Genomic DNA, 19635 nt, shown 5'->3' with positions numbered 1-19635 from the left:
GAAATATGATGCTTTGATGAAAGGCTGGATGAACGTTAGGAGAAACACTTTTCATGAATGAAACCTTTGTATTTTACATTGTACTTTCAATATTAGAAATTCTTATGTTGAAAAAAACTGGTCATTATTCTTGTCTTTGGCATTTTCCCATCCTGATCTTCACTTAGGGGATGACGAAATTGTAAAAAATATACAAATCATTTGTTTTTTTTTCTTTCTGATTTGTTTTGCATTTAAGAAAAATATATAAAACAGTTTGAGAGCCAGGCAGTGATAGTGCACACCTTTAGTCCCAGCACTCGGGAGGCAGAGGGAGGCGGATCTCTGTGAGTTCGAGGCCAGCCTGGTCTACAAGAGCTAGTTCCAGGACAGGCACCAAAGCTATGGAGAAACCTTGCCTCGGAAAATAAAAAACAAAACAAAACAAAACAAAACAAAAAAACAGTTTGAGGCTTTCAGTCTATACTTACACCTCACATTCTATCTTCACCTTTGCTTAGTTTAAGTCCTTGCCAACCCAATTGGAATTTCAACAGGTGTCAGTTGTGATAACATTTGCTAAATGCTTTTAGAATATTTTCTATCAATAGTCATCATGGTCATTCTTTGAAACCACACGGAAGCCTTGATACCACACGGAAGCCTTGAAACTTTTATTAGGGAAAGCCCCTCCTTTTTTAGTTACTAGAAAGTTTGAAGACTTCACTACTACATCTAGAAAAGAAATATGCAGCCTTCAAACTCCTTATGTTTCCAAATGTTGCTTTTGTTTGTTCATGCATTTAGCCAAAATCTCACCATTTAGTTGTATCAGTTGTTGTACATTGGATATAGAGTGCCCTTGTAGAAGATGCTGAGGGAAGTCACGACTCAGTAAGTTGTTGGCTTTCTTTTAAATCTTCTTGACAATGGCTAAGGCTGCTTTTATGATTTCTTTAACATCTGAAACTACTTGCCATGTTGACTGTGTGACTTATTACTGCTAATAACTGAGTAGAAGTCTGATCCTTGGGATGTCAACAAATCTTTCTGATAGCAGAAATGAGGAAATCTTGAAAAGAAAATAATAAAACAAAAGGGAGGCTTAGTAAAAGAAGAAGAATTTTGGTCGCTTATAATTAAGATGTAATGAATCATTTTGCTGCAATTTTGTTGTTGTTGTTGTTTAAAACCAGTTCTTTCTTTTCAATTTGCTTCTCTCGACCTTCTTGCTCTCCCTTACTTCCCACTGTTTTCATAACAGGGTAAAATAAATTTTCCAGGCCTTGCTACATAAACAATATATCTTTCCTTGTGTGAGGCAAATAGATTCAAGATGTGTAATTATTCTAAATGTAGCATATATCTGGGATGTCTTCTGTGTCAGACGTACAATAAGAAATGTTGAGTTCCGCATTTTCTACAGTGCATGCTATGTATTTTCTGGTTTTCTGCTTTTGAGTGAAAGATTGTTGTCTTTAGATAGTCATACTTGGAAGTTTATGGATCAAGAAAGAATCGAGTAGCAGTGACTGTTTTCCATTGTATCGTGAAGTAGTCTTTTGGTGCTAATGCCTGTGTTAGGGTTTAAAAGTAATAAATGTGTCTGAAATCAACATAGGGAGGAATTTTTTTAATATGATGAATATTTAACATGTCTTTCCTCACATTCAACATAATGAAAAACACAAAGGCAAATGAAAGAGAAAACTGTGAAATTTAATAAACCTTTTGGTTTTAACATATTTTCAATAATATAAGGGGATAGTTGTATAGTTGTGTAGCTATACAAGTTTAAAATGATAAAGATGCATTCCCAACCACTAAGTTAGATACACAGCGGTAGATAGATAGATAGATAGATAGATAGGCAGATGATAGATAGATGGATAGAGATAGATAGATAGATAGATAGATAGATAGATAGATAGATAGATATAGGCAGTAGGCAGGTAGGATAGAGATATAGATATATATATATATAGATATAGATATATATTAGCTATTTCAATAGAGTTGAGTCAAGGAGAAAGTGGAGATGACTTGTATAATTCTGAATCAAGTACATATTTCATAGAAGGAAAGAAATACTATTAAAATGCACTTGTAGTCAAGTCATAGAAGAAAGGAAGGCTAACTCTGGTAAACTTTATAACTTATATTAATAGTGAAAGCCTAAACCTTGTAGGAATAGCATATATATTGAAGTATTAATTTAATATTTAATAAGATGTTTCTAATTCTTCACCCTGGTTATTAAAAAGATCACCAATAATCCATGCCTATTTTACTGATGACTGATGTGTGATTATTATAACAATGCTTATAAAAAGAACTTCAATGTCCATCTTAAAATTTAATACTTCACTGGTGCTGAGATAAAATCCTTGATTACATCCTTGCCCTGATACTGTATCAGTGCAACTGTTAACTCAAGGGAACAGTAATGAAAAAAAAAGAAAAAAGAAAAAAAAATTTAATACTTCAAATGAAACCTATGATATTAATGCAAATTTATTGTCAAAAGAATCATTGAAAGGGAGTATCTTTTTTCATCTTAGCACCTTAATGTGCTTAAACAATTCTCCCAAACTTAAATTATCATCTTAATAAGGGAGTCACTGTCATGATAGGTGGTAGTTTTTCATTTTCATGTGTCATTTAGCAAACGCGGAGGAGAAATGAACTCTTCCATTGTGAGATGCTCTACCCCTTTATAAACCAATATTATGAATTTACCTGAGTTTTGCTGAAGTTACTGTATGTACTGTACCTGAAACCTTCTGTGTATGTGTGTATACGTGCAGACATACTACTCGATCATAAAGTTGGGGAGGGGAACTCGGTTACATTATGATCAGCAGACTGATCATAATGACGAGTTCATTGCTCTCCTGTGTGAGTCTACCGTGTTTAATTCCATTGACTTTTTGTTTCAGCATTTGCATGTGATGCTCTCTTAAGTAGCCACATCTTTTGCTTTCAAAAGAAATACTTTATGATCTCCTCTTCCATGCAATAAAATCTGAGATTAAGATGGGTGGTGGTTGGGACTTTAACATTTGGATTCCAATATGGCTTACATTTTATATTTGTCTTGATTAAAGACTTTCTATCTATAGCATCTGCTACCTATTCTGTCCTAAAAGGAAATAGAGCATATTGGGATATTATTGTACAATTTTTAAAATCCCAACTACTTAAAATCTTTTTCTGGCACCTATTGGCTCTGTCCTTTTAGTCGTGTGGAATTGGCAGCTTGTCACTTTTGTGTCGTGTTCCCCAGAGGTGAGTTTTCCCTAAAAAATAACTTCACCTAAGTCCATAATAAACATAATATTTATAGCAAATAATTTCTCAAATTTTAGCTAAAATAAAATGCTATCTTCTGCCAGCTTTGTCCAACTGCCTACTTACTGACATTATGAAATTTATTTTAGTGCAGGATGTGTAGATAGAACGATCAATTTTAGGTGTGCCGTAGGGTAACTTGATCTTAACATGTGTTTCTATGTTCTTATGGTCATCATACTGTTAAACATTTTTCATGACACTTTGCATGACTGGTCATTAAATGAGGCTTAACTGTCATATTTGAACATTCAATAAATGACCTCTTTGGTTGGGGTGGTGAATTCCTTTTTTAGAGACGGAACCGATCTAGTTCCTCCGAGTGCAGCACAGTGGATAACCCTCTGCCAGGAGAAGAAGAAGCAGAAGCTGAGCCCGTAAATCCAGATGAGCCAGAGGCATGTTTTACGGATGGTAAGGGAAAAACTGAAACTCTCACATTCATTATGTTTTGAAGTTTGTCTTAGTTTGTAATGCTACAGAGGACTATTTGCAAAACGGGGATTTCCTATTCTTCCAAGCATGGCTTTCTTAGGAAGTACCCTAAGACATTAGTGAATTAAGCAAAGACACTGGGAAATAAAGGGATCTACACTACAGTGATACACACATTTTTAAAGATATATATTGAATTTATTTTATATGAGAAATAAAAGAGCATTATAACCTGTCAATATATATTGTGTTTACAGAAATTAGTGCTTTGAGTATTTTCGTGAAGTTCTGTTAAGAGAGGTTAGGTTAAAAATATTTAAAGTTTTCATTCTGTCAAACCAGCTGGTAGCTGTCTGCAATCCCAGTAATTGGGAGATGGTGGCAAACGTACGAGGAGTTGGAAGCTTAACTTCATGTAGCCTGGGTTACAGAAGAACTTGTTTTAGAACAAACCAAAACAATTGCATCCAAATGTATGACTTCTGTTTTAACACGTTTTTTTAACAGCCTTGTAAAGATAATTTGTAAAATTATTTGCTGTCAAGATTTCTCCTGTGTAGTTTAGGAATGACACTTACTTAAAATTTGAGTATAATTATAATGAAATTGAGCTAATCAAATAATTTAACTCTTTAAACCGGGGTAGCATTAGGCCCACAGGGAATATTCTGTTGAGAAAGTCAACAGAAAAATCAAAGGAAGCAGAGAGATGCTAAGTTAAATTGGAACTTTCACCAAAGATGGGTTGGAAGATTTTGTTTGTTTGCTAGTTTGTTTTGTTTCTTTGTTTATTTTGCTGGGCATTGCTCAAATCTATTCATTCTTCTCTGATTCTTGCTTTCGCTTTGCTGGTGTGTTTTATCAGCTTGCTTTCCGTCTTTCTTTGCTTCCTTTTTTCCTCTCTTATGCCATGTCTTTCATTAGTTCTATGTGTGGCTTTATAATTCAGGTCTTTCTGCCCTTCCATGGGTGTCATGATGCTATTCACTGTTCTTAATGTCTTAGAAATCAATTCATTATAAGTATGGCCAACCAATTAATAATGGATATGACATAATTTACGGTTGTACTTGCTCCTATACTCCTCTGGAGTTATTCAATTAGTAAATTATATCATCAGAATCTGAGTTAACGTGTAACTTCTTTTTTAAAAGAATCATGGGTTTTCAGCTAATTTGGTAAGTGGAGCCAATTTATCATCTTTTAAAAATATTCTCAGCTCATCAATTCTTTGTACAGATAACTAATTACCAATTCCCACTTTAATATAGAATGGGCAACCCATTCAGTCTTTTATTTTCTTCATTTTGAGAGGAAATTATGAATGAAACATTTGTTTTAAAACAAGTAGACATTTTGAATGAGAGTACTAAAGAGCTTGTTCTCCTAATCAGTTTTAAATTGATTATATTGATCATGCTGTAATATTCTTGGGCCATCTGTCTTTGGATAGTTTCTTTGTTATCGGGGATCATTGGTTTAACATGATGAAACCCAGCTTAGACTTTATGTAAGATATCACGAAAGCTGATTAATGAACCCCCCAAAAGACAAAGACTTGATGCTCTGGGACTCATTAGACTGTTTAGAGATTCTGTTGTGTTTACGTTTAATTGATAGTCATTCTAAAGAGAAGATGTGATAGCCTTACTAACCAGCGAGGCTGGAAGTCCCTGGGGATTTGCCTTTGCCTGAAAGTCAGGCAGGCGACTGAGCACTCCTGCCTCAAATAAAGAGAAATCTCTGGGGTGTGATAAACCCTAGGGGCAGTCTTTGTGAGGCTTTACTTCAGGCAAAACTTTCCTTTTCTAATTACAGTGCAGTGTGTTTTTAATTCTGTAGTTATAAAAAACAATGTTTCTTTCAATTTTGAGACTGCCAAAAATGCCTCCAACAAAGCAAAATCTTTATTATGGTTATCTTTCTCCTCCAACACTTCTTGTCTTTAAAATAACTCTGGTTATTTATTTATTTTTCTATCAACTTGAACATTTTAATAAAATTTTAAACTCTGTAATAATGATTTTTCTGGCCCCTTTCATTCAGACTTACGTTCCCCTATCCATCACCTCTCCACTGTGGCCTCTTGGCTTTCCATGAACACCACTTAACACACACTATCTGTTTCCACTGGTCCAGCAGTATTCAGATCAATGCTTAACAGCTCGTTGTCCAAGAAAAAAAAAAAAAAAAGGTGTGCTTGCACACTACATTCTCATGGAGATTAGATTCATGTATATCTCTTTTAGTGTCTGCATTGTTGTCTAAGTTCTCTGGGATTGTGATTTGTAGGCTAGCTTTCTTTGCTTTATGTTTAAAAGCCACTTATGAATGAGTACATGTGATAATTGTCTTCCTCTGTCTGGATTACCTCGCTCAAAATAATGTTTTCTAGTTCCATCCATTTTCCTGCAAAATTCAAGATGTTACTTTTTTCTGCTATGTAGTACTCAATTGTGTAAATATACCACATTTTCCTTATCCATTCTTCGGTCAAGGGACATTTAGATATCTCAAATCTCTTGTTGTTTTAGTTTCTTGTTCTTTCCCCTTGACAAGGATACTTAGTGCATTAGAACCTATAAGCTCAATGACTTTCGGTGTCTCTTCCACTTAATAGCAGCACACGGTGTTGAGGATATCTAGTTAAATGCCTATCATTTAATCCATCACTTACTCCTCAACCTCTATTCTGTATGATCTAATTCTCTGAGGCAGAACGAAATTGCTTCACAATCTGTCCAATTTCTCTAACCATGTATCTTTCACATGAGCCTCTAAGGATATCACTTTCATAACTGTGAACTGTTTTAATTCCCCCAAATGACTGCTTGTTGCACTTTTGTAGGGGATCTCCTTTCAAGCTTTTGCTTTTATTGCAACTAAACTCTTTCTCCTACTGGTATCTTAATTCATTTTGGGCTTCTGCCTCTTCCAGCAAGCCTCTTACTACCTATTTTTCAAAACATAAGCCAGATTATGTGGACTTCTGTTCTTCAAAAATGACATCTACATGTCTGATGTTAGTTGTTTATCCATTTAATCATTAACTTCCGTGTTTATTTAACCTAAATAAGATCAAAATCTTATGGAAAAGAAACTATATGCAAGCACACACTAAAACACTTGATGGAAAAACAAATGAACAAGCCCAAATATTTTAAATAAAATTGCTGTTAGCAGGGAAAAATGTAGAGCTCAATAAAAATCAATAAAAAATTGCTCTCAGTTTCTCATAGCAAGGTAATTTAATAAGGTAATCCCAAGTAAGTTATTTTTACCCTAGAATAGATAAAGCATATTTATCTGCATCTTCTAATGACGTTTGCTTTTTTTATCTTACTTTAAAGACTTCCCATTACTTTTCTCAATATTTTTTTCAGAATACCCTTTTTCAAAATGTTTTGTGTTTGTGTTTACTTTTGCTGTTGAGTCAGGTTTTCATGTACACCAGGCTAGCATCAAATTCCGTATATTATCAAGGATATCATTCAACTTCCTATGCTTTTGCAGAGATTGCATGTGTGCAGGCTCATCACCTCAACCTGTTTGCATGCAGTTCTGGGGACCAAACACCATACCAATTAAACGACACTCCCAGTCCCTCAAAAGTTTTAAACTGAGAAGTAGGATCGTGTTGAATTATATTTTCTGTAAGCAACAAAAAGCCTTGAAATTAATTTTGCTTCACTGTTAGGCTTGTTCCATTCATTCACAAATTTCTCTGTTAAACGATCTAAATGGTGTGGGAGAAATCAAGAAGTCAGAAAATCACAGGTGACAATATATTCCGAGTCGAAGAGAATTTGCAGATGCTAAACAATGCCATCAGAGTTAGAAAATGAGAGAAGGTGGTACCTTGAGACATTAAAATGTAAAAATGATGGGATCGGGGGAGAGTGTTTCCCCTTGGTAATGGATTTCAAGCTCTTACGCTGAGCATCAGGGTATTCTATGCATGTTTTTCTTGCCAGGTTGTGTGCGGAGATTTCCGTGCTGCCAAGTGAATGTAGACTCTGGGAAAGGGAAAGTCTGGTGGACCATCAGGAAGACCTGCTACAGGATAGTTGAACACAGCTGGTTCGAAAGCTTTATCGTTCTCATGATCTTGCTCAGCAGCGGAGCTCTGGTAGGTCGGCTACTCTCTGGATTCACATAAATGATTATCTTTATATGCAAAAAGGAAAAGTAAGTATGGCAAGCTTTGCTGAAAATTTATCCCTAGACTTTCATGTACATGGTTCATTTGCATTTATTTCTTAGCATTGTTGTCCAATGACTCTCTCTCTCTCTCTCTCTCTCTATATATATATATATATATGTATATATATATACATATATATATAGCCACTGACTTAAGATTCAGTTTATATTTTAGCTGTGTGCTCTGTGTGCATGCGTGCTGAGAGTGTGAAAAGATGCCACCCTACAGATGCCATAAAGGGACACCCGGTTCATTGGAACTGGAGTTACAGATGATTGTGAGTCACCCACTGTGGGTGCTGTGAGCCAAATCTAGGCCCTCTGCCAGAGCAATGTGTTCTTGACCTCCAGCAGTCTCTGGACCAGTCACAGTGAGGTCAAGCTGAGCATTTTGTCTCATCTTTGAGACTCGCTACCCCTCACACTGAACCTGTACCCCAATTCTAAGAGCACACTTCTTCTTTAGCACCAAACCCTTTCCTGTCACGTTTTAGAGCTATGGTTTCTGTTTAGGAACCTTGTATGAGTTTTCAGGACTGGGCTAAAGGCACAGGAAAACTTTGAGAGCTAGACTACACACACACACACACACACACACACACACACACACACACACCTCAAGCCTGCTGACTTTCACATGAGCCAGTGTTGCACATCGTAGCAGATCTGCCCATTCTATCTGTCCTAGTTCCTCAGTCTGCTTCAATATTGCTGTCAGTAGTTGAAAAAAAGAATGTGCTAAGGATGATTTTTAAAGTATTAAATTTTTTTTGAGGGGATGGATGAGAGGGTAAGAATGGATCAAGCCCATGACCATGGGCAGGTAATACAATGTTAATCACCAAAGTTATGCTATTTAGCTCTCATTTTTTTTCCCCAAAAAAGTGGTTAGTTCTTTCACATGGTAGAGAAGACTCTAGTAATTCAGATGGTTTTGATAAGTAGCCATTTTATTTAAAATTAGTTTACTCTTTAGATCAATTTTAATTATTTCCCAAAAAACTTAGGGCTATGACTACTGTGTCATTCCACTTATTTAAAAGTTCTTGTGGAATGTAAATGCTACTTGCATGAGAAAAACAAAACAAAACAAAACAAAGGAGGTTCCTAACCCTTTGGTGTGGGTGTGAAGTAGTGTGGAGGATTTACAAAGGTTTGCAAGAGAGCTGAGCCTGGAATGCGGGTCTAAAAGGATCAGTACTCTTTCCATTTGGATGGGGAAAGGTAAAGTAAGAACCCTTGGGTCTTAGAGACCTGATTCTTCAGAGGATTACTTGCCATATGTAATCACATTCTTTTGCAGTCCCTTTGCCTTTGGCAACAATGAAAAGAATGTCAGAACCACCTGCTCTGCAGTAGCTGCAAACTAGAGTCAAGTAGCAGTCTATTTTCACACAATTGTTTTCTGTGATGTGTCTACCAGGATTACATTTCCTGCTTCTCTGGTGAAATATAAAGTTTAGACTGGACAGGAACTAAAATTTGAATGCTGTTTCCACAGGCTTTTGAAGACATATACATTGAAAAGAAAAAGACGATTAAGATTATTTTGGACTATGCTGACAAGATATTCACCTACATCTTCATTCTGGAGATGCTTCTCAAATGGGTGGCCTATGGCTATAAAACATATTTCACCAATGCCTGGTGTTGGCTGGACTTCTTAATTGTTGATGTAAGTATTTTAGAATAATTTGTAAAGGATTGTTTATTCTAAATGTTCTGTTTTCACTAATGCTTTTCTATGTTATCATCTTGCCATCTTATTTTACTTGAAGGCCATTTATGTTTTTAAGAATATTAATGTAGCCCATGGAGATATACCTGTGATGAATAGAGGAATAATCTTTCAGCAAATGTAACTTGTCTTCTATACTACTCCATCAAATGCTTGTAACCTATGTTTGTATATGTTTGTCAAAATACAAAAGAAACGGTATTTTAAAAACATACATGATTTGAGCCTAGAGAGATAGCTCAAGGGTTAAGAACACTGGCTTCTCTTCCACGGCCAGTAATGCTTTCTAGCCTTTGTATGTTGACTCACAACCTTCTATAATTCCTGTCACAGGCACTCTGATGCACTCTTTTAGTACTTAATACACACAGTGAACAGACATACCTGTGATTAAAATCCTACACATAATTAAAGCAGAAATAATTTTCTTTAAAATGTGCATGATTTGAATATCATTCTGGTTAATATTTAACAAAAACAATGGAAGACCAGAGAATCTTTGAGAGGAAGGAACAGAAAAGGACAGATGAATGTTTCTAGGGGAGAAAAGACGCTAATTTTCATAATATAAAATTCAGAGATGAAGGGGAGATAGTCAAGCTATCTGACATAGTAGGTGAAATTTAGGTAAGAATTTAGGGTTAAATCTGACTTGGTATTAGATGGAAAGAAAGGCTGGGGAATGTTCATCTCAGTCACACTGATGAAGCAAACAAAAGGAGTCATTCTTGTTCTTCTCTCAAACATCAAGCTACCACCCCTACAGAAGGGCAGCAAAGCACAGAAGTCAACACTACTTAAACAAGTTCAGAGAGTGATTTAGGACTTGCATATTGGAAAATGCTTAAGTATACTTTATTTTACATGCCATTTGTAATGGAAGACAAAATGATTTGGGAGCTAGGGACAGAACTCAATGATAGGGTGTCTGCCTACCATGTGTGTGGCACTAGCTGCAATATTCAGCAGAAAGATAGAGAAGGAGATGGTGAGTCTCTGCCATTGTGTCTTTATTTGTTGACAATTCCATACACATGTATGCTAATTATTCCCCTCCCTTTGCCATCTCCTTAATTGCCTGTAGTTTTTTTGTGGAGGGTGGAGGGTTCTTGAACTCCCAGCACTCCCCCTGCTACAGTCCACATTAGTGTGTCTCTGATTGTTATCTTTGTTCAACTCTTAAGTTTAGGCACTCATGTTAGTAAAACTCTCTGGTGTACTTTCTGATATTCCTACAACTTTATGCATTTAGGAACATACACACGCATCTCTCTCTCTCTCTCTCTCTCTCTCTCTCTCTCTCTCTCTCTCACACACACACACACACACAGAGAGAGAGAGAGAGAGAGAGAGAGAGAGAGAGAGAGAGATATTTATGTAACAATCAAGAGAAAAAAGAGGTCATAAATTTGAATAGAGTGAGGAGGGGTATATCGTTAATCCCACAGATGCAAGTAAAAAGACCACTGACCTAAATCATTATGGCCAAATTAATTATAGTAAACAATTAAGCAAGCTTCTTTTTTTCATGTATGTGGGCTGTCTCTCCCTAAAAGTAGAGCTAAAAGGATTTTCCTGGGACATTGGTAAGATAAAGACTTTTTAAAGTACAGGTGTTTGAGTTCCTAAACGAAGGACTTGGCAGGCTAACAGGTGATATTACAGAAACAGAACATAACAGCTTCCTCAAACAAAGAAATGCTTGCAAGGTGGTCCTACAAGGTAATCATAACAACAGCAAGTCATAATAACCTTTGAAACAAAGGTATGGTTGCTCTTTCCTAGAACAGGTAGTACAGAGCCATTTGTCGTTAAGATTTACAGGTGGTACAAAGCAGATTTGAGAAACAGATTTAATCATAAATAGAAAAGAATCTAGTTTGTTTTTTACTATGAGATGGCTTTCAAGCCTCAGATGAAGGCAGACTGCTTTATCAATGTGAGAGGGTTTGGAGGTAGGAAAGGGAAGGATGGAATGATTTAACTATGATAATTTCAAAATATAAAGGAAATCCTTTTTTTTTCTAAAGAGTCTGAGAGGACATGGACATGTATTCCCAGGTATTGAATGGAGTGCAGTGTTCTTCGAGTTTATCAGTATGCACTATCAGAACATTCCACACCAGCTTGAAGAACCATTCTGCTATTTCATTATAGATTTCAAGTGTTAAGTAATAATTTTAGAATCTTTTTTTTATGAAAAAGAGAGCATACTTTTTTCCTTAGGTGGGAAATAATGAGCATGCATGACAGAATCAATTCAGGAGTGAGGAGTAATGGGTCCTCCTAGCTATAGGATATTAAAAATGTATACTCCACTTAGTGAGCTATTCCAAATTGAATACACAAGGGCTTGAGTTCCACAGAGCACTTTACCTGTGTCAAGTAGCGGCCATTAACTTCTAAGCCATGAAGTTTTACTCTCTAAACAATTAAACAGAAATTGACCTGAATCCAATCCTCTAGAAACACGGAGCCTCTGACATTACATTAGCGTGTTTAAGACTTGCTTGTCTCTTAGACGCAGTGCCCCTTGCAGGAAATAATAAACGAAAATTACTCAGAAAATGAATGCACTAGAGACACAGATTTCAGTTCGTGGAACAACTCAACGCTCTGCTCCAAAATGAATGTTGATTTCTTTTCTGCAAGTGTTCTTTCTTTTAAGATAGAACATGAAAAGAATTATTACATATTCCTGTAGGGTGGCCTTCATAGCTGCTAGACCTAACATGATGCAATTATTATAAATTTATGTTTATTGTTAAGCAGGGAATCATGTAGCCATACTCAGTCTTCAATGTAGCTCAGAATTCTTCCCTTAAATTATCACAGATTGATCTTTGGTGACAGTCCTGACAAACTGAAGCCTAAAGCAATATTATTTTAAAACTGTGTCCATCACCATCATGAACCTTCAGGTGGTTTCCAAATACAGATTATACTCATGTTTAGATCCATTTAAGCCTTTAAAATACTTTTATTACAGGCTTGGAAGCACACTTAAGTTTGTCATCAGTTTCATTTTAATAGACAACTCATTGGTTGCTGTAATTAAATTTTCATATTTAATAAACAAATAGGTAAGCAGTAATTATGAAATCCGAAGTTGTGTATGTTGTTTCTGTTTAGGTGTAGCAAGTAGCTTTTCTTCCTTCTATTGTTTCCTCTTTTGGTTGACCTTCCCTAAGATCTATTTTCTTTTAAAATTTTCTTCCTTTCCTAGTTGGAGTGTGTTCACTAGATAACTTTATCAAAAAAATTACCTTCTGATCTTTTTTACTTTCTCTTAGTGTGATTTAGAATTGAATTTTCATTTCTGTGTTTTGTCTCTTCACTAAAATAGTTACTGAGGGTGTCATTTTTTTGCAGGTATCTCTGGTTACTTTAGTAGCCAACACTCTTGGCTACTCCGACCTTGGCCCCATTAAATCCCTGAGGACACTGAGGGCTCTAAGACCCCTGAGAGCCTTGTCTAGATTTGAAGGAATGAGGGTAAGAAAAATAATAAATTCCTTACTGTAAAATCCTTGTTGTTTTAAGTATAACACGGAATAGTTCTAAAATAAATGTGTAGTTATTGTGGACTATCACTGAATACATAGGTGTACATATACATAACATATGTAATATGTTTATATCTAGTAATTACACATAGAATTTTAGAGTGCCTACTAATTAACAAAGTAATAAACAATACTATAATTCTTCCTTTATGTAATGTACATAGAAAATCACATGATCCTAATAAGTGGCCTTTCTTCTTTTAAAGTGGAGATTTTTCTATGCTAGAGTTAAATGATGATATCACGAGCAGTCCTGGTACTACTTCTCATATATACACCAATGATTTACCTCATCAGATACCCAAATGATTTTTGATAAAGGAACAACCTTAGTCAGGGAGCATAAGAAAGAATAAGAGGGTAAGGTAACATTAGCCATCATATCTAATTTTATACTCAAAGTAATGATGATTCAAATTCCGTGGAATTGTATCAAAATTACATTCAAAGAAATCTAAGTACCAAGAGTTTAGTTCATTGGTAATATGCTGCAGAATAGCCCCAAAAGAGACTAATTCCCTAGAAACAACGTGATACAAGCAGTAACTAGAGTCAGCCTAGTTTTAAGGGTTGTTGTATTAAACCAGGAACTTCTTCCTAACACCCATACCAGACAATGCCTCTATTTTTTGCACTTAGCTCAAGTCATTATTTCTCCCTGTTCTTTAGTTTCTTCTTCTTCAGATATATGCCTTATTCCTCAGCCAATATTTTTCGTTCACCTTGGAGTGCTTCTGTCTCCTGTTTTCATCCCTAACTCACCAACTTGAGTATAGTAGACAGCATAGCATCAATACAAGCACCTCACCATTAAATTGCATTTGAATTTACCTTGTCTGTTCAACACAAGACATACCCATGCATCCTCTCACCTATGACTACATACTCACCACTCCCATCATATTTTACTCACTTGCTTCTTTACTTGCAACCTCAGAGCAACTTAACATGGAGACCAATCTGGCTCATGTGTTTTAGATAATTGAATATGGCAAGCTGTCAGCATTGCCTGGGAATTTTCAGAAATGCAGACTTCTAATTCAGTCTGACTAGCCACTTTCAAAACTGAGAAAAGAAGGTCATGATTGAGAGACTAGCCTAGGCCATGTAGTGAGGTCACATTTCAGAGAAACAAGAATTAGAGAGATAGCTCCATGGTAGAAGACATGTCTCACCTTCATAAGAACCTGGATCAGTGATAGCCAGTGCATGTACATGAGCTCATGTGCACACACACACATGCAGCCTCCCGTGGTCCACTCTAGGTTCACTCAGCCTGCCAAACTCATGTGAGCATAAGAGAACGTTCTGACCTTCTGCCTTTAGACTGTTAACTCTGCTTGTTTAAGTAGCTCTCTAATCTTTTGCTAGCTCATGCATGCGGTTAATGATTCCCAAGTTTATGAGAGGTCAGTAATTGAAAAGAATTCATAAGCAAAACACTGTAAGAATGCAAAACTCTTTTACATTTTATGAACATAGATGGTGTTTAGTATTCCTAATTCTAAGTTATTTTTTTGAGCATTAGTAGAATGTTGTGTTATATTTATTGGCCCATGGATTTGAGCAATGTCTATTGTTTCTCTATAAGCAAAAAACATGTTTGTGCCTAAAAACTATTTCATTTGCTGATAAAGCCAGGCTACGATTTACAGGGTGTTTTTGTTGTTGGGGCTAGTAGTGTCTTTTGCTCATTTTTATTAAGGTGGATTGATCTAATTCAAAATATTTTAACATATTACAGAATCCAAATATTTATTTATGTTTGCCCTAAAAACAGAAGTGTCTCTTCAAGCAGCAGTGTCACTTTGGGGGAAGAAAAAAAAAACAATACAATTGAAAGATCTGAATGTAGTTTCCTCAGAATGCTGAGGCTCTGTTCCTTTCCCATAATCCTATAAATACACACAGAAACATCAGTTATTGTGCTGGTAAAAATGAAGACTGTAATGGTAAACAGACCGCACCTTCCCATCAGCAAGTAAATCTACCCAGGCCAAGGAAACAGCATTTTGTGGTACCTCCCGTTGTACTACATAGGCGCTTGTCTGCCTGTGACAGTTTAAGAAAGTTCTCAACATGTGGTAATATTGCAGAGCCATGACTATCTCCCCAGAGTCATTCTTACTGTTCCAGTTGAGGGGTTAGGAAGTCACCATCAGTCCCCTGACTGTTGCTATGAAGAAAGGTTCTACAGAAGCAGAGCAGGACCCTTTGTTTATGTGCAACAGATGGCTACAAAGGCATGGGACCCATACCAGCTAAAGAAATTTAACTTTTTTTTTTTTTTTTTTTTTTTTTTTTTTTTTTAGTTTTTCGAGACAGGGTTTCTCTGTGGCTTTGGAGCCTGTCCTGGAACTAGCTCTGTAGACCAGGCTGGTCTCGAACTCACAGAGATCCACCTGCATCTGCCTCCTGAGTGCTGGGATTAAAGGCGTGCGCCACCGTCGCCCGGCTAAAGAAATTTAAGAATATTTTCCTATCTCTATCCTGGACTCATTCACAGATAGTCAGGGACCCTAAATGTGTCTCCATTTGGAAGTTTCTTGAGGTCCTGCTTAACACGTTAAACTGAAACGCAAACACTCATAAACTAGCTCTAAATCGTTCATGCTCAAACATGGAAGAGAGCTGAAGGATGAGAAGAAAGATGGATTTTTGAAGGATGTGATAACTATGAAAACCCAGAGAGAGAGAGAAGAACTACTCCAGAAGCTATAATGCAGGAAAATTGAAGCAAGGAACTCACTGGATCCTTAGCAAAGTCAAGGCTGCGGAGCAGCAGAGAAGGAAGGAGAAAGGAAAGCTGCAGAGCATGTTTGTTTAGGCTGAGGCCAGCACGCTCTATCGCTCTATACTCGGGCAGGCACTTGCATAGGAGTCATTTTTAGAGTTAGAACAATAACTACGAGAGAATTGCCTCCATGTTGTAGAATCATCAAAATGTAAAGAGGGCAAACAACCAAAGGACTCCTAACCTTAACCCAGTGAAATACAATCCAGCAACTTCACTATACAGAAGAGTGGGCTTCTGAAGGCTGGTTACTCCAGGATGGTGAGACTGTAAACACACACTTCATTGGGTTTTGCCATTAATGTTTCTATTTCTCTCTTTTCTGAAGTTTGTACATTCATGACTTCGTCCTGTCAGCGTCAGGTTCTAAAGGTTTTATTTTATATTTTTTTATTTATTTGAAGTGCACTATCATTTTTGGCCATTTACTCTTCTGTTTATTCTAGTAGCTTTAACGTGTTTGTTAATCATGAAACTGGTAAATCAAAAACCCCAGGGCTTAGGACACACCTCATGTTGTTTGGCACACTCCGAGCCATTACCAGCTGTTCCATATAGATCTGTTATTGCTTGGTCTTCGACCTTGAATTTTGTATTGATGTCTGTTTGACATTTTCTACGGATCTTAACTAGTCTTTCCTTTTTTTTTTTTTCTGGTATCAGGTGGTGGTCAATGCACTCATAGGAGCAATCCCTTCCATCATGAATGTGCTTCTCGTATGTCTTATATTCTGGCTAATATTTAGCATCATGGGAGTCAATCTGTTTGCTGGCAAGTTCTACGAGTGCGTTAACACTACAGATGGCTCACGGTTTCCCACAGCTCAAGTTGCAAACCGCTCTGAGTGCTTTGCCCTTATGAATGTCAGTGGAAATGTCCGATGGAAAAACCTGAAAGTGAACTTTGATAACGTTGGGCTCGGCTACCTGTCTCTGCTTCAAGTTGTAAGTGATTCTTCACACGAATGCTTGGTGCAGAGTGGAGGGTGTCGTTCATTGTTTAGATAGATAAGCTGCTAGGTAGAAATTAAGATGCCATGAAATGTTTCCAATAGCCCTGCTTTTCTTTTAGAGTGTGTTGCCTATCAGCATGGCTAAAGAGCACAGAGTTCTTGAATTGTATTTTCATTAATACAGTATTAAGTTTGTTTTCACTCAAACCTCCATCACGGCATCACCAGAATATCAACTTCCAAGTAGCCATTGTGAAATTTCTATGTTTATCTTACAAGGGAATGAGAAGACTTTCCTAGAGTCACAGACAAGCCTTGAAGAAATGGAGACAAATTGTTTCTTGCCCTAACGATAACATTCTTCTCCACTTTTGGAAAGTAGAAGTTCATATGCATTAATTCATAATATTTGTAAAAATTGTAACAATTTGTAAATGTTTAATTAGGAAAAAAGTTTAGATAATGGCTATCTTTTTAAAAATTATAGCTGTTATAGCACGGCTTTTACATTTGAAATAAACAAATATGATACTCTGATTTAAAATGTCACAGTATTTTTATGTAAAACTCGTATTTTAAAATAGAATAAAACTTATTTGATGCTACTAGTAAATATTGTAAGACTAAATAGACATAGCTCTATTTATAATCACTTTAGAGTCTGGGCTCCACACTAAAGTTCTATAAATGTACTTCCAGGCAACATTCAAAGGCTGGATGGATATTATGTATGCAGCTGTTGACTCTGTTAATGTAAGTATTGATCAATATTAATTTTTTTTAGTTTAACTCAGTATGTTTTGAACCACAGGTCTCATTCATGCCATGAATATGTACAAATATAATGAAAAGCTGCCACCCTGCTGCAGTCAAGTGGTTAGGAGTATAACATTTCGAGATTAGCTGTAATGTAAATTCTGGATCTACTACATTTCGCAAATTCTTCAACCAACTCTGAGCACTGTACTTTCACTGTCTGAGTCTTAGTTTAATCTGCTGGGAAAAGGAAATAATCCAGTGCCTCTCTCATGGGTATGTTGTGAGGATTCACCAATCAGCACTTAGCATAGGCTAGTGGTCTCTAATGGACAGCAAACACAAGTTTATCAGAATAAATATGAAATTATCTTTATTCAGATTTTTTTTACTGTTTTTATATTTTGAAGCACATTGAAATAAAATCTTATCTAATAAACCTTTAAAGATTATGGGCTAGTTTATGTTCCTGAAATACAGTAAACATATTTATAATCAATAGAAATATAATAAAATTAATATGAATTTGGAAATTAGGAGTATTCTTTCCATCATTTAGCTGAGAGTTGTCCTATTTGACTGAGATTAAGCTCTGCATATGATTATATCTTTTATAAATCACTTTAAAATTGTGTGACTATACAGAGTAAGTATCTATCAAACACTTGCTATTACTGGATAAATTTTTAACAGTGATTATACAAAGTTTTAGCAATGTTTCTGAAACACTCTTTCTAGGACAGCAGTCTTAGAATTACCTTGCCAACACATGTAAGAGCAAAAATAATAAATTTTATTGTCAACATGCTATTGACTCTTTCCACAGGTAAATGAGCAGCCGAAATATGAATACAACCTCTACATGTATATTTATTTTGTCATCTTTATCATCTTTGGGTCCTTCTTCACTTTGAATCTGTTTATTGGTGTCATCATAGACAATTTCAACCAACAGAAAAAGAAGATAAGTATTTTAAGTGTTTCCTTCATTGCACTGAAAAAGAATTAACTCGAAGTTAATTGGTTACTTTACATTTTATTTTTCAAAGTATTGGTCAAACATGCAATTTCATATATACATAATCCTATCATTTTATTGTGTAAAAGTTTTCTGTCATAGCTTTAAACATACCATTAATTATTCTGTTTTCTCTGATGTTGCCTAAAAAGGACTGAACACTAGATCACTAATTCAAACCAGTGAGCTACTTTCAAAGTAGTTTTATTTATTTTAGAAGTATCCTTTTGTCCTGCTAGCCATTGCTCTGTGGCATTTTAAGATGGCGCGTAGGTGGCCATCACATGTGATGTGGCTGCTAAGGTGAGGTCACCTATGTTGTAGCGTAAGGAACAATGTAGCTAATGAAAGTAAGATCCCCTGAGTGTGCACATCAATCACTCTCCTGAGCTTTTTAGCTCATTAATCCACATAACAGCTGTCGTTCCTTTGGACTGTCACAAGAAAATGCTACAAAGAGTAGGACTCAAAACAACAGTGGTGGCTTCCCCTACAGGCTTAAAGAGCAAAATCAAAGCAGTAGAAGGGTCCTGCTCTTGTCCAGGCCTCTAGAGGAGGATCCACCACGTATCCCCAGTCAAGCTCCTGTCAGTCAAGCCTGACTTTGTTTTTTGGCAGTGTAAATCTAATATCTACCCATCATCGTATCCTTCTCTCCTTTTATACTGTCTGCTCTTCTAATAAGTACCCATCACATCACACTATTAACACTCTCTGTTTCACTTGGACATCCTCTTAAGTAAACAACGCTAGGCAACAGCACTATCTTTAATCAAGGTCATTTTCTATGTTGTTAGGAATTAGGGTTCTTATATATATTTAAGGTGACAGAATTCAACTTA

General features: G+C 36.1%; 1 protein-coding gene and 1 long non-coding RNA gene across 3 annotated transcripts in view; one reads left to right on the top strand and one right to left on the bottom strand.

Moving 5' to 3' along the window:
* The window catches only part of LOC121433146, a 106231-nt gene that overhangs the window by 57849 nt on the left and 28747 nt on the right, over nt 1-19635 (bottom strand). The gene's annotated exons all lie outside the window — the stretch shown is intronic.
* The window catches only part of Scn9a (sodium voltage-gated channel alpha subunit 9), a 125564-nt gene that overhangs the window by 101294 nt on the left and 4635 nt on the right, over nt 1-19635 (top strand). Inside the window, exons 18-24 of the mRNA XM_041631406.1 lie at nt 3627-3744; nt 7740-7894; nt 9470-9643; nt 13079-13201; nt 16730-17011; nt 17719-17772; nt 18602-18739. Of these exons, the coding sequence (XP_041487340.1) occupies nt 3627-3744; nt 7740-7894; nt 9470-9643; nt 13079-13201; nt 16730-17011; nt 17719-17772; nt 18602-18739 (1044 nt within the window). The remainder of the gene's footprint in view (nt 1-3626; nt 3745-7739; nt 7895-9469; nt 9644-13078; nt 13202-16729; nt 17012-17718; nt 17773-18601; nt 18740-19635) is intronic.

This window comes from Microtus oregoni, unplaced genomic scaffold (genome assembly GCF_018167655.1).
Source record: "Microtus oregoni isolate MIOR12 unplaced genomic scaffold, Mior012 000037F_ref0000500, whole genome shotgun sequence".
Taxonomy (NCBI): Eukaryota; Metazoa; Chordata; class Mammalia; order Rodentia; family Cricetidae; genus Microtus; species Microtus oregoni.
Note: the sequence above shows the minus strand (reverse complement) of the source record. Positions and strands in the feature narration are given on the sequence as shown.